Here is a 15,507-nt window from a genome sequence, read left to right on the forward strand (position 1 = left end):
ATCACTCAGCATACCCTGTTTAAAAAGTCACCGCTCGCCACTGCCATACAGGTATAATGAACAATGGAATTAACAATGGAATGTTCTCCTTTTAAGTTCCATGGAAAGGTTTAGAAAGCCTTGAAGACATAAAAAAAGCAGAATTTTCATGTTTGGGTGAACTATCCTTTTAACAACTATGAACCCCATTCTATCATAATCATAGCTAATCCCTACTCAAAATCCGACCACTTCTTTCAATTAAGGCAAAAATCCTCAGAACATATGGGAAATGTGTGAGTAGTAACCTGAGATCTTGAATAAATGGTCATAAGGATTCACCATTTACAGCCCTGTACCAATGCATTTCCAAACATTTTACGCTATTTAATGCAGCTATAAACTCCTGCAACGTTGAAGGGACTTATTATGCAAGGCTGTCCATTCCTACAGCTGTTTTTATTTGCATTCCTAACGTTGCAGGTCAAAGGCCTGGGGCGTTGACAGCTTGCTGACGACTCACTCGAGTAACACGTAATGGAAAAAGGGGGGAGGGTGCGGGCAAAGGGGTGGGTTGGCTAAGCCCCCATAACTCATCAGAAGTCAACAAAACATTTGCTAAAACAATGAATTTGCTCATGAACTGTAGCTTTTCTGGTGCGTAGTTGATTTGCTAAGCCCCAAAGCTATTAAGATAAAGGTTCCCATATTAGAAGTGTTCATTTAGTTTGACCTTCAGAGTTAATTCACTGCCTGCTCCTGAATGTCCCAAGAGGAAAGTCACTTGACTGAATTCTCTTAGCTCTGTCCAAGGTGCTGATTTGAGATAACTTAATATTGCTTTATGGCATTCATTATTTACCACAGTATTTATTAGTTACCATAATAATTGTAATGATTTTATGCATTATTTTATATATACAATAAATAGTTTTAAATCATCTATTTAATATGATTGTTATCCTCAAATGCACAGTATAAGCCATACACTATAAAAGTCATACAGTACTGCCAATATTCAAAGCAGTCATAGTAAAAGAGAATCTTTCTATTGTAGAAAGTATGTAAAATCATCTAGAGCTTTAGATTAGAAGTAGCTTGATGAAGTACACTACAAAGTCCAGACTTCTCCAAATGAGCCTTAAAGTACTTAACTACAAATCAGAAGTGTTAAATAGTCACACATACATGTGAATGTGCAGTAAAGCTTAAATATACAAACCACAAGTATCCCTTAATAGTTCAACGGAGTGTGACTGCCAATATCAATATTTTTTGAAGAGCTAGTATAATGGACACATTTGGTGTAACACGCTTGCCACCCTCCCCTACCGTCCATCCTAAGAAAATACAACATTTACTTTCATTTCCTGATGATGCAATCAATCAAAAGCTTTGGCAGGGATTACATCCATACTTTGACCAGCCCTGTCAACAACAAAAAGTATGCAAAAAAAGATTTTACGGCAAAGTTTCACAAGAATAGCTGTCATGAGTGATGGGGGTTTGTAGGTTATAATTGGCAGGTAGGACTAGAGTTCACATTAGATGGGATTCTTCTAGCATGCCATGATGAAAGACAGATGTGTTTGAGTTTTGGTCAGTAATATTAGAATTATAGGTGAAATGCAGACGAGTGGATCCAGACAGACACCAAAGGGCCTAAGTATAAAATACAATGTGCTAACTTGAAGGAATAGAAACTTGTCCACTGAGCCTATCTAAAAGACTCGTTACATTAAGCCTAGCTTAGCTTATCTGGTTTAGGGGAATGTTCAGTGGGGTCCAAAAGTCTGAGACCACTTTGGATTCCTTCCTCATTACATATTACAAGCATAACTATGGACTGAATCCTGATGATCATGTAACTTTGGCGTGATTTGAGAATGATCTAAAGAGCATCTTGAGCTTCAATGGATGCAAGATCATTTGAGTTTACATGAACAATGTCATACATTTATTTAATTAGCAAACAAGAAATAGTGCCAAATCTGAAATACATCTTCATTTTACATAATAACTTTTCTTCCTCAGTCCCTTGGTTAAAAGGAGGTCTCAGTGTGTCCAAATAAAGAAGCTGTATATATGACATACTGCATAATACATAATTCAGAATTTTTCATATTCAAGTTTCTGGTTGAATTGTTTGTATACAGCTTTTTAAAAATAAGACACTACTAAAGAAAGGCAAAATGCAAGAAAACCAAACAGACATATAGACAGACAACAGGACACATTATGAGACAGTTACCGGAAAGCCTGATCGTCCAGGTGGACCCTGAAAAAGGGGCGAGAGAAATGGGTACAGAATAAAGAAAGAACCAGTCAACAATACTGATCTAGAAGAACACAATACCCTGCCAAGCCATAATAAATTCAGTCTGCTTTTACAACGATTTGATTTCAATATTGAATAGTGAATCAATTTTACTGAGGAACTTTGTGATCCAGCATTAAATTTCATTGTGGCAAGGTTCAAAGGTCACAGCAGGAAAACACTCCAAAGAAGCATTCCACAAATGCAAACACCATCAAATGCTTCCACAACAGAATTTTCTTTGGACCCCAGAAAATCTTTTTTAATATCACAACATGTTTCTTTTATTTAATGGCTTTAAATTTTTAATTGAAACCCATTTTAATCTATATTTTTACAGTAAAAATTAAATATAAACACCCTTAACACAAGACAAATTTACTCCAAAAGAAATACAGGTAATAAAAACTGTTTTCCAAATATATACCTCAGCCTTAATTATAATTTTTCTTGTTTCAAGTAAAATTTTAGTGAGGTTTACGCTTAAAAGAATTTAAAAAAAAATTGCCCATTGATACAAAAACTTAATTAGAATAATATGTAATAATAGTCTGATTAACTTACACAATTTTTCTCAATAAAATCTTTACTAAGGATGTTTATATACAATTTTTTTTTTTTTTTAGTGTGAAAGTCAATTCAGTTCACGTCATTACTAATCATGATCTATAGTTCAGTAAGATCATTTCAGGACTAAACATTTAGTGCCAGCATGAACAATGAATAGAGCCATATGTTGGATTAAAAAAGATGTTCATTAAAAGGCCCACGCATGCATGAAACATGGTTTCACAGATGAAGGTGCTGGCTGAAAATCCTTATCTCATGCTTGACTTCAGAGTCGATTAAGGAGATCGCTCTGGTTTAAATCAAATCAAATCAAATCAAATCAAATCAAATAACAAGTTCACTCCCTTCATGGAGCACCATTCCGCTGTGAAAAAAAAAAACTGTGTACATTTTTCATTGCAGAGGATTAGTGCTAAAAAAAAACCTGACAGCTGCTTGATTCAAAGAAGGATTATTTCTGTTAAGACCGCCTTGACACTCTTCATTATCTGATGATGCATTTATAGCTCCTTTCATGAGCCTGTGGAAGTGCGTACTAGTGTTTGTGTGTGTTGGCTTTCCTCTTAGACTACAGTGTGGAGAGGGAAGCCATTTATCAAGCCTCAGCCCAGGGGAGGAAACTATTGCAGACGGACAAAAACATCCGTGGTACTATCTTCTGTCTGTATGCTTTCATATGACCATACAACATTCAGACCAAAAAAAAAAGGTTGAACCTGTTGAACACGGACTAGTTATCCAGAACAAAAAACAATTTATTGCAATATTTACTCCAAGAGTCCAAAAACCAAAAAGATTTTGCATTTCTGCAACTAGGCAATCACAAAATGCCTGTTCTCGTTAAATCTAATGTGTGTCACTAAATGTAGACTGTTGAAGTGTGTGGGAAACAATGAAAGACCATTAATAGGATCTTTAGGTTCAGAAGGCACACGTGTGGCAGAGCAGTGGTACAAGGTATATGAGAGCTGGACGCAGCTGGACCAGGTGTTTATAAGCGGCGGTGTGTTGAGAGAGGAACAGACCTCCGCTGGACGAAGCTGAGATCAGGACTGTGTGTAGTGCTCTATGTGTGTACGAGTGAGCTGGTCTACATGTGCTGTGTGTATATGAATGTGTTGAAGTATGTGAAGCAGGTCTAAGGTGCAGGCCCAGGTGCTGAGTGGGAACAGGCCACTGAGGTCTGCTGGGTGCTGCTCAGGCCGGCCCAAAGGAGCGTCTGGCGAGGTCAGAGGTCACCCACCGGAAGAACATTTCATTTGAGATCCACGGTAGCAGGGTACATGTGGCTCTCATTCAGCTCAGAGCGCTGCTGGGTAAATGAAGGGGCTCTCCAGGGGAAACGGGAGCGAATGCTTCCCTAGAGCGCAACATTGCACGGATAAGATGTATTCAGCGAACACAGGGCACTTACAGATCACATGCAGTAAAAATACTGAAAAATGCGGAATTCAGCAAGTATATCACTAATTTAATCACGCTGTTCTTTTAAAAACAAAGCAGGACAAAGTATTGTGAAAATGTACCTCAAAATAATGTCTCGATATCACATTGCCATGAGTTTTTATTTTTGGATGTGCATTAATATTTTTGGAAAGATTTACTAACCCTACATGTGAATATGCCTACTTCCCTAGTATGTGAAAAGAGTAGTATTCATAAAAAAGCTGGCGAAAAGTACCTACTACTACTTCTGAAATGTGCATCCAATGTGCATCCAACAGATGCTTTAAGTACCTACTCGGAAAGTATGCAGTTTTGGACACAGTGTAAAGTTGTGTGTAAATTTACCATAGTTCTGTGAATTATCGAAGACGAAATCCAATAACTTCAACAGGAATCAACATATTTCACAACAGGTTCAAATTGGTCACGCAGATGTGTTGCGTTAACGAACAGAAAGCTGTTTGGTTTGAAAGTGACTTCTTTGTGAGCAGTGCTTCGTACATCATTACACTGTTGACAATAGACAGTGGATCTTTTTTGTGAAAATTTCCTAATTTGACCACACCTTAAGTCTGTGAGTAGATAAAATATATTGTGGAGGCCATGCATACTTGATTCCTTCTCTTTAACCAAAAACAAATTCAGACTGACCTATAAATATAAACTCATCAAGCACTGAAGTCCATTCCAGATAAATAAGAAACAAAAGTGTAAAAGATTGCAAAATCATAATTTACACTAAACATAGATGATATAATACTATATCACCAAGTCCCTGCTGATTTTCACCCCTAATTTTCAAGTGTTTCACCCCTAATGTTCATGTGCTTGAGACTGACCATTGCAATGTTCCACAGGAGTTTTCAACACACTAAACTGAGGTGCTTTCTGTCAGTGTAAAACGTTTCCTGTCACTACTAATTGTTTAAGGCTGGGTTAGGCCAGCCATGCCTCAAAAGCAGGCAAAAGGCTATGCTCCTGTGAGGTGACCTGTGAAGAACCACAGACTATTATGCATTTAAACTTTTCAAAGTATTCACTTTCAGCGCACAGGAAAAGGCCAATTGGTGAAGTTTTACAGTTGCCATCACATCAGTAAGAGTGTTGTCTTAGTTTTCTTGTTGGATAATCTACAGTATACACTCTTCTAAGAATTGCCATAGGTCAGTGTAATGGGACAGCCCTCAAGGACCATTGATCAGGCACCAGGCTTGCCAAACTCTTTCTGAAAACAAACACTGTAGTTAAAGACTTACTGACACTGATTGCCAATAGATCACCAAACCTGTTTAAAGAAGACTGACTTGATTAAAATAATTCACGAACTACCTCTAAACAATCTTACTTGACAACAGTAGAAATATCAGCTTAATGTTTAAGTTAGTTAACAGACTACGTGCATTGTTTGACAGTTCCCTCACCTGTCTTTCAGTTCTTCTCAATTTGCCTTCAATTTATGGGTTATATGAGCAGGTGTTGAAATGTTCATATACATATGTGAGTTTTTGGGCCCTGGAACCTACTCACCCAAAGGGATTATTTGTTGCTCATAAGTTTCACTTTCATAGCTCAGAAGACATAAAGGAACAGTTCACCCCAAAAAAATAAAGCAAAACTGAATTAAAGGGAGAGGGGACAGACTCATTCAAGCTCCAACAATCACATACTGTAAAAAACAACTTTAATTGTCAAATAAATGGTCCATTTGTGAAGACATGTCATGACAGATTTGAGGTTAAATTATAATAAACATCAATGATTATTGAATTATCACAGTGAGTAAATGATGATATAAATTTGGGTGAACGATCCCTTTAATATAGTTCATTCATATAGTCCATAGTATTTATCTCAGGTGTTTCTCCTAAAATTTCTTAGAAAAATTAAAATGAGACAACTGTTGTCATACAATAAGAGTACAGTACTATTACATTATTGTGACCATTGCTCAGATAATTTCAACCCAAGATCATTGGAAAAGCGTGCCTATGGTGACATTTCCACAAAATTATATTATGTTGCTTCTTGCATGTTTTGCGAAACTTTCCAAGTGCTATAAATGCATTCAGTTCCCCTTCAGGAACTCGAGCTGCGTCCGAAGACACTATGTGCTCTGAATCACATGTGTAATCATTCCAATGGAAGGGCGAGACGTCATAGGCGGGTGACGTAGCGACCAGGAAGCTATAAAGGCACGTGAGGTGGAACCGGCTTCAGCTTTCTGTCATTCAGCGAAGCGCTCTGTGTTGTGTCAGTTATATCTCTGTTGTGAGTCTTATTTGGTGTTGTCTGTCAAAATAGAAAGTCCTAAGCACAATGTCCAAGGCCACAGAGATAGTAAAGCATAAGGGCGAAAGTGAGCAGTGTTTCAGGCTGTGTGTTCCTCCCTGCCCTCGCTATATTACGAGTGGTCTGCCGGTCCTCCGTTTCAGGGCACCGAATAAGCAGTCACAAATACACCAGAGGCCAGTCTCGAGAGACTGGTTCCCTTAGTAGATTATTTAGCAGCGTGGAATCTACTGCCAAATGTATCTCGTTGGGTCCTGCACACTGTAGAGAAAGGCTATCGCATTCAGTTCGGCGCTCCTCCGCCACCATTCAACGGGGTCTTTCCCACACTCGTGGGCCCCGAGCAGGCTCTGGTATTAGAACAGGAAGTCAATACTCTCTTGAGGAAGGAGGCCATCGAGGTGGTCCCTCCTCACGACAGGGGGTCCGGGTTCTACAGCCGGTACTTCATTGTTCCAAAGAAGGATGGGGGGCTGCGTCCCGTGTCTTTGGACGCAGCGTCTCGTTCCCTTCGGGGAACCATGGTTACATACGTAACCTGGAGACGTTTTATCCTAAACAAATGATGGGGAATTTTATTATGTTGGTTGTATGAAGTTGTGACAGATCAGAAATGTCTGATGAGTGGCGCTAAAAGGTTATTGCTCCATTGCTTTTGAAAATAATGTATGCCCCTACACTAAACCCTACCCTAAACCTAAATAATATGTAAGATAAAAATGCATTAGCTGAAGTAACCATGCCATTTTATACAAGCCTTTGATCTGTTTTATTATTACATGTTTCATGGACTCGTACCCAAGTGCTCCACATAGCAAATGCAATGTTGTACAAGGTGAGCTACCAAGCAAGTTTACTACATCAGAAAGCCATGAGCTGGTGATGTAATGGAACCTTCAAATTGTATGAGTTTACAAATTTTGCACTATGGTAAGTGTTTTGAAGTCATAACATAGTATTGTCCAAGAAACCACACAAAAATAAGCCTTTATTAATCAAAAAATCTGCCCTGTAATCATAATTTAAGTGAAAAAGAAGTTGGTGTTTTACTGCCTCTAGTGTTCATTTCAGCTGGAAACTACAATGAACTTTGTGTATAGGTATGTTTTGCAAAAATGTACGTTTAGGCACATTTTTTCAATGAACCTATGTCGAAAGATTTATGGACAATCTGATGAGAAATGACTGCAGACTTTGGTATACTGGCACATCTTAGAACAGTTTGAAACCTTTAGCCTTCTAAAACGTTAGAGGAGAAACCCGAGATTACTGGGGTCTCTTTCACAGTAGGTTTCAGCAGAAGACTCAATTTTCTCTTCATTTAATCTGACTGCTTTCTAGGAGAAAATGTTAAGATATCTCATTTTAGATATGTCTTTTCTGTGGTCAGTGTTTATCTGTGGCTGCTGGTATTTCATTAATCACTTAAGCTCGACCTTCTCCCTCTAACTGCAGGGACGCAGCTGTCCAACCGCACCTAATTTTATACTGCTCCACTCTCTTTTTTCCTCTACTATATATTTCTTTTGACCTTCTTTCTCATTATAACCTCATTCTGTAACATTAGCCCTCAGAAGATATATAAAGTTGAACAGGCTGTGTCTACCAATGCTGTCGTCTTCTATATCCGTGGCCAAATTCCCAATGTCCAAGAGGCAGAAGAATGCATCGCTATGTCCAAGATAATGCCATGCGATTTAAGGTGAAGTGTGTCATTTCTGTGCCACCAAGCAAAATTGGAAAAATAATGATTGCTTTCACACAAGTCTCCAGAACACGCCCCCTCTATATGTGATTTGTTGCCCAAACTGACTCAACTCACATCATTGGTTGAGTCAGTGCTGCCATGTTGGGCTGCACAGAATGCTGAAAACAATCTAATCAATGTTTTGATAGAGCCACAGAATCTCTGCACATTAAACCAGATTTTATTTCAACATCCAAAATGTGCACACTTCACCTTTAGTACAAAACACAAGCTCTTCTTCTGACAGATGACAGTGTGGGTGTTTTATGTGAGGCAGAAGGAAACGAAACTAACAATTTCCATTATGTGAATGAAGTCGTGTAATCAGCACTCCATCAGCAGTGACAGTAAGGAAACACATGAAAGATAAATTCACACTCTCAAAACACACACAAATACACAGAAAGCCACAGAGTTTGGGTCACATTACCACAATCCAGTCAACATAGGGACCAACATCTACTTACAGGAGGACCTGCAATAAAAACAGAAAGAAAAAGAAATTAGTCATTTAGAAAAAAATCATCTTGTTTGGTCCATGTGCACATTACATCAAACATTTGACCCTGATGGATTTTATTTCCCCAAGAACAGGAAAAATTTCTGTCACGCAAGTCTGAATTTGCATAGTCCAACCAGAACCCAGTTTCCTGGCTGTCCAGCCCAGACTGAACTGATGAACGCTGCCTCCGATTTCTCTTACCGTAACACGACCTCTGAGGAAGATTAGAGTTCACACGCAGGTAGTTTAATGAAGTGCGTCACAGTATAGGTTCGGTACGTAAATAAAACGTTAAAAAATATGTTTATAATTTAGTTGATGACAGGATTGAAAAGCTTTTTGTGAGAAAGCGTTGCTTGTCTCTGGCCCAGGGATGAGCAGTCAGCCCACCAAACAACAGACCACTGAGAACTGAGTGGGAGATTGAGCCACATCACTGGAAGACTGCCTGCACAGATAAATCACACCCGTTCTGAGCACGCGAACCCCACCCAGACATCACAAACCGTCCATCTCCTTCATAGCTAATGCTAAATCATATACTAGCAGCATAATAAACAGTGGAAACAGATTTCACTAACATCGTTAAGTTAAAGAAAAGTTAAACATTTTTCACAGTGATCCTGGTGGAAAACGCAGGATAGATTAAAACCCTGAGGAAATTATGTTAAATGGAACTGAGATTTCTACACTCTTATTGGTTGCTGAAAGCATAATGAAAATATGCTTTAATATTTAAAGGGGTCATATGATGCTGCTAAAAAGAACATTATTTTGTGTATTTGGTGTAATGAAATGTGTTTATGTGGTTTAAAGTTAAAAAAACACATTATTTTCCACATACTGTACATTGTTTCTCCTCTATGAACATGCAAGGGTGCAGATTCCATGTGGACTGAGTCATGAGGTTAGTTGCTTTGAAAGGTTTGGTTCTTTAAAATTATAATGTGAAAGGATGTCTAAGCTTTAAACAAACTTGTTTTAAAATGAGTTAAACAGTCATTTTGAGTATTACAAAAACCACAATTTAAAATTATAAGCACAGTAGGATGTACGGCCTCTTTTACATCCTTTGACAAAGACACAGCAATCAAGCAGAACGGAGATCATAGCTTCAGGAACTCAAGCTCTGTCAAGTAAAAACAAACTCAAAATTGCTGATGACAAATCTTTTCCGCTTATATCACCAGAACGCTCTTCTATAACTTATCATATCTGGACAACTGCAAGAACAAAACCAGTCCGTCAAAGCAATTTGTCACAGAACTACTGAACAATCTGAATCATATGGTTTCTTTCCAGGTCTTTCATCCAGAAACCATTTTTTAGTCCTCTAAAGAGTTTGAAATTTTCATGGCCAGAAACTTAGGGGAGTAACAGTTTGAATCTTTGACTTACAAAAAATAACTATATAATGGATGGAAGAGAGAACAAAAGTCCCAATAAAACCATTGTTTACTGCAGGAGAAATGTTTCAACTAGAAAACATGAACTAGAATTCTTCAACAAGGAAGAAATCAAAATTTCCACTGAGCTCTGAAGTCAAAATTGTGCATTAAATATGGCAGCCTTAAGTAACGGCGCAGTCACACCGGTGACAAAGCTTTCCTATGGGTCCATCATTATTTTTTCCTTTACTGTTTTGAGAACCCTGTATTTTCTTAGAAATCAGAACCGGCATTTATCAAAGCTGCTGCTGAGACAGCAAGCCCTATTCTAGGCCTAAAACAATGAGTGAACAACACAAGCAAAATATGTGCGGTCATGCAAGAATAGCTCTCTGCACATTCCAGATCAATCTTTGTCATCATAAACGTTCTCATCTTACCCATGTGATCCATGACTCTTTACATGAAACCACTTTAAACGCACAAAATATAGAGGAATCTATAGGTCGTATAGTAGCAGCCTCCAATCACCTACAGTCCATTTACTGACCATCCGATACATATTGGTTGAAACAAAAATGGCTGAAATCATCAAATCAAATCTCAATGGCTTTATGCATCTTCAAGGAGTAAAGGCACCTGAAAAGTGCTGAGAATTAGAATTTTATTCTGCAATTTTTTACAGTATTTTCTATACACTTTCAAAAAAAAGTGCATAATTTTACATTTAGGGGTGCAACAGTTTGTAACTGGGACAGTACCACAAAAGTACCTTATTTAGGCCTAAAAGGTTCAAAGTAGTACCTCAAGGGAACAATATGTACCATTTAGGGGTACAAAGTTGTCCCTTTAAAGTTTCTGTCCCAGACAGTGACAAGCTGTTGTACCTCTAAGTGTACAATTTTTTTCTGACACTGTACAAAGATTTGTGGAGTTCTGCTCTGCTATTTATTTCATGGAACTAGTTAGTATTGTGATTATGGATTATTAATCCATTTTATGTAAACCTACCCTAAATGATAAATAAAAGCTAAACAAACATATCAGTCTGACAGTTACTTCCTGTCTAAGTGGGCAGTTCTTTGCTAGAAATAGCTGCAAAGAGTAACAGACTTCATGTTTCAAGTCAAAATTCTATAAGCTCTTATAAAAATACAATCTTGATGGATGTGACCCCAAAATGTTGTATTAATACCACTAATTCTGCACTAGGACTCCCTAGTACTGCACTAGTTTATCCCTAAATATATTCTGTAAAGTCCAAGCATCTCTGAATGTTTTGAAATCTCAATGGAGGATTGTGTTTTCATGCTTCTCTTGCTATTAAAAGCTTTAGGTGCGCACATACGTAGCAGCTTACACACAACAGCAGTTCATGGAGTTGCAGGCACAGGCATATACGTACTGTAGACCTACCTGGAGCCCCATCACGGCCTTTCTTTCCCCTCAAACCAGGAGGTCCTGATTGAAAAACAACCTACAGTTAGTCCCACCGTTACATTTATGTATTGAATGACCCAAGCAATAGCTCCACACCACTGTAAAGCTTTCCCTGCTATGATTTATACTAGCAGAGCTATTCGAGAATTGTATTACAATGCTTTATTGCTAAGCAACACGGTTATATAATAATTTCATGACAGTTCTTTGGACCAAGCTCCCTGTGGATGCAATAATTAAAGGCAAAAATGGGCTAAAAATATATCACCACAGAGTCACGGCAAGTGGCGGCAGCAAGAAGCAGATAATGTGTCAAAAACTGCAACAGCGCAGCCAGCAGTAGGATGAGTGGACACTTTGGTGGACTGGGTGTGGAGAGACTTAAAGCCCTGAAGTGAAAGCCGAAACCGAGCACACAGACACGTGGAAGCATGTGTTCTGATTCCTGACGCATTCTGGACTTGCGTCCACTTCCTGCTCTGCAGACAACCTTCATCCGAAGGCGAACTGAGCTGGGGCGTCAAAAAATACTCCATGTGATGATGCCTAGAGGACTCTAGGTGTAAAACTATGCGTGTCTATGTTTGTGTGAGAGCGCTTGTGGTGGTACACTCAACAAACAACACTGAACTATAAACACAAGGAACATTTAATGCTTCCAATAAATGTTTAGGCAGTGCTATGTCAGTTAAAGTATCAATATCAAGCCGCATATCACAACCACCTGTTACCGGCCTTATGCAAGAGCACTGGAAAGTGATAGGAAATGGAGATCTTCTGTTGCATGCTGACATGAAGGCACCCAAGCCACCTGCCCCACCTCTTTTCATAGTACTGAACCCTGAATATTGAACTATGATGATCCAAATACATTCATAATTCTTGATATAATTTTCCCCGAAAAAAATTTCCAGTACCGGATAGACCTTTGGAAATTGTGGCAGCACAATGGTGCAATGATAGCATCCAATGGTAATATTATGGAATTTTTTTAATAGACTATAGAACTGGAAAATATTCACAATGTTACTGGGTGATATTCATTTAGCATGGTATTTACTGTACGTGGTACCATAAACGGATTGTGAATCTCTCAAAAATATGTCCAGATCACACTGAACCCAAAACATATGTAAATAAATAAATAAATAAAATGTAGCATATAGAAAATAAAGCCTAAAGGTCATTGCACACGGAGTCCGAAATTTTTGCACGTTAAAAAATAAATAGGACCTCACGTTATGTCAATCACGTTTACACACTGACTCCGAAATTTTTGTCCGTCATAAAAAAATTTGGATCGTGTTCTATTTTTTCCGTTTTTCGCCTCCGTAGCAAGCATTTTGAGAGGTGTTTTGACAAATCAGAGCCACCGTAGAAGCGAACGCCAAAATCCAGAATGGCGATTGTCAAGTTCATTCACTTCATCTCGCAGCACAAAGCACTGTAAAGATCCTTACACACTGAGCTCACAGAAATTGGTGGTCTTCTTTGAAGCGAACGCCAAAATCCAGAATGGCGATTGTCAAGTTCATTCACTTCGTCTCGCAGCACAAAGCACTGTAAAGATCCTTACACACTGAGCTCACAGAAATTGGTGGTCTTCTTTTTAATATGTGGCTCTAGTATCGCTAGCAAAGCATCAAACTGAGCCACTGACATCCTGAAGTAAACTTTGAATCGCCCAGGATAATCCCGCTGCTCCTGAGGGGGAACTCTCCTTCCTCTCTATATCTCAGGATTGGATGGACCCAATATTTCTCTTTTTAAGAAGTGAGAACAACAACAAAATCCTCCTCACTGCTTGAAGACTCTATTTAGTGCTGTTTTGCGAATTTTTTCGCAACGGATTAATTAATATGCATTGGACTCAGTGTGTGAGGTTTCTGTGCGTGACAAATTTTTTGGATAACGAATACGAAAAAACACATACGAAAATTTCAGACTCAGTGTGCACAGACCTTTAAGTGTTAATTAAGAAAATAAAAGACATTTTATAATTTTAACCAATTCTAGGCCCACTTACTCAAACCAGCCAGGACACTATCATAGGACCTGAGCTCTGTTATATAGACCCAGGAATAACCTCAAGAATACCATGCAACCCAAAATACCCAGCCACTGGCAGCTCCACTCCCCTTATCATCTGCCAATTTCTCCAAATGCTCTGTCCTCTGATTGCCCCGAACACATGCAATAGTGCCCAAGAATGAATGGTTCAGCTTCCAGACCTCCAAACTACAAGCGCATCACAGCAAAAGTCCAGGATGAGGATGAGACAGCTCATTGTGAATAAAACAGCAAATGTTGGGCTAACAAAGCATGGATTGATTTTCAGACATGGACAACTTTAGTGCAAGAACACAGCACTGCTTCTGTGAGGCAATATGATGTTCTTAGAGAGATAGTTCCCCCATAAATGAAAGTTCAGTCATTATTTACTCAAAAGTAGTCCCACACCTGACTTTCTTCTGTGGAACATAACAGAAGATATTTTAAGAAATGTCTCAGTCTTTTTCTGTCCATGCAATTGAAGTCAAATGGAACCAAAACAGTTTGGCTACCAACACTCTTTTTAAAATATATTTTTTTCTTCTGCGGAACACAGAAGTAGTCATGCAGATTTGGAACAATATAAGAATAAGTAAATTATGACAGAATTTTGATCTTTGGTTGAACTATCCCTTCAAGTGTTTAGTATATGTGGACGGCACACATTTAAGTATGAAAATTTGCCAATAAAACTAATCTTAAATATATATATATATATATATATATAAATCTGCCTCAAACGGTAATAAAATATATTTTGATTTTCAGCATTCAAATGCACTATTGGATTAACAATACTTAAGAATTTTAACTATGTTTGTTTATGTACCATGTCACATACAAAATAAATTAAAATACATTGTAAAAATACTATTTAAAAAACATTTAAAAGAGAAAATAAAATTTTATAGACACAGCAATTCATAAACTATGATCTACAATTTTAGCAACAGTAAACTAGTGCTGCTTTGGGTTGTGTGGCAGTCAAAGGAAAATAAATGAACTTTTTGCACTTTTGTTCTATTAAGTTGAACAAAGGCTTCCCCACACCTTTTGAAATCTGGAAAAATCACTGCACACATTTCATGACTTTTCACAACTGTTATATATAACCTTGTCAAATGTAAATTCTCTTGGTCTCCAAATAAAAATACGGTTATGTGGCAGTTCCAGAAGGCCGAGAAGATTAGTTGACTTCTTTGAAAAAGGGATGTGGTGCTTCATGGACCTCCAGTATCCTAAGGGAACCAATAAACCTTAAACAAAGGCCCTATCAAGTTCTGATAGGTCCACAAAAGTTTCAAGCCTAGAGAAACGTACAGTCCATCACACACCCCAACCCATGCTGAACCTGGTGCAATCCAGATGACTGACGTCTCCCACTCCAAAGAGAGCACAGGCCCGGTTACAGGAGCCGAACGGCAGTGCGTCTGCTCCCGTCTGCCCACTGATGACAGTTGACCCATTCACGACGATCCCTCGCCGCTTTGTTGCCTCGTTAAACTGCAGTCACAGTTTGAAAAAGGATCACAGCACAAGTCATTTTTCATTCTCGCTCTTGGCCACTGCTGCGCTAACCTAATAGCACGAGGAACAGCAATTCAGTAGCATACCAGCCAGTTCTCTGCTGAAAGAGTTTGGCAAATTCTTCACTACACTTGCACCTACCGGTCAATAAAAAACATGTGACGCGCATACAATAGGCTCAAAAGCAACAGAGTATTTTGCTTATAAAAATAAGAAAGGAGACATACATCATTAAAAGGCTGGGAAAATA

General features: G+C 38.4%; 1 protein-coding gene across 1 annotated transcript in view; it reads right to left on the reverse strand.

Annotated features, from left to right (window-relative positions):
- Positions 1 to 15,507, reverse strand: part of LOC107708413 (collagen alpha-1(XIII) chain-like) — a 114,457-nt gene that overhangs the window by 56,892 nt on the left and 42,058 nt on the right. Inside the window, exons 3-4 of the mRNA XM_016512627.1 lie at positions 8,816 to 8,823; positions 2,231 to 2,257 (exon numbers count right to left, since the gene is read on the reverse strand). Coding sequence (XP_016368113.1) covers positions 2,231 to 2,257; positions 8,816 to 8,823 — 35 coding nt within the window. The remainder of the gene's footprint in view (positions 1 to 2,230; positions 2,258 to 8,815; positions 8,824 to 15,507) is intronic.

This window comes from Sinocyclocheilus rhinocerous, unplaced genomic scaffold (genome assembly GCF_001515625.1).
Source record: "Sinocyclocheilus rhinocerous isolate Xijiao unplaced genomic scaffold, SAMN03320098_v1.1 scaffold295, whole genome shotgun sequence".
NCBI lineage: Eukaryota > Metazoa > Chordata > Actinopteri > Cypriniformes > Cyprinidae > Sinocyclocheilus > Sinocyclocheilus rhinocerous.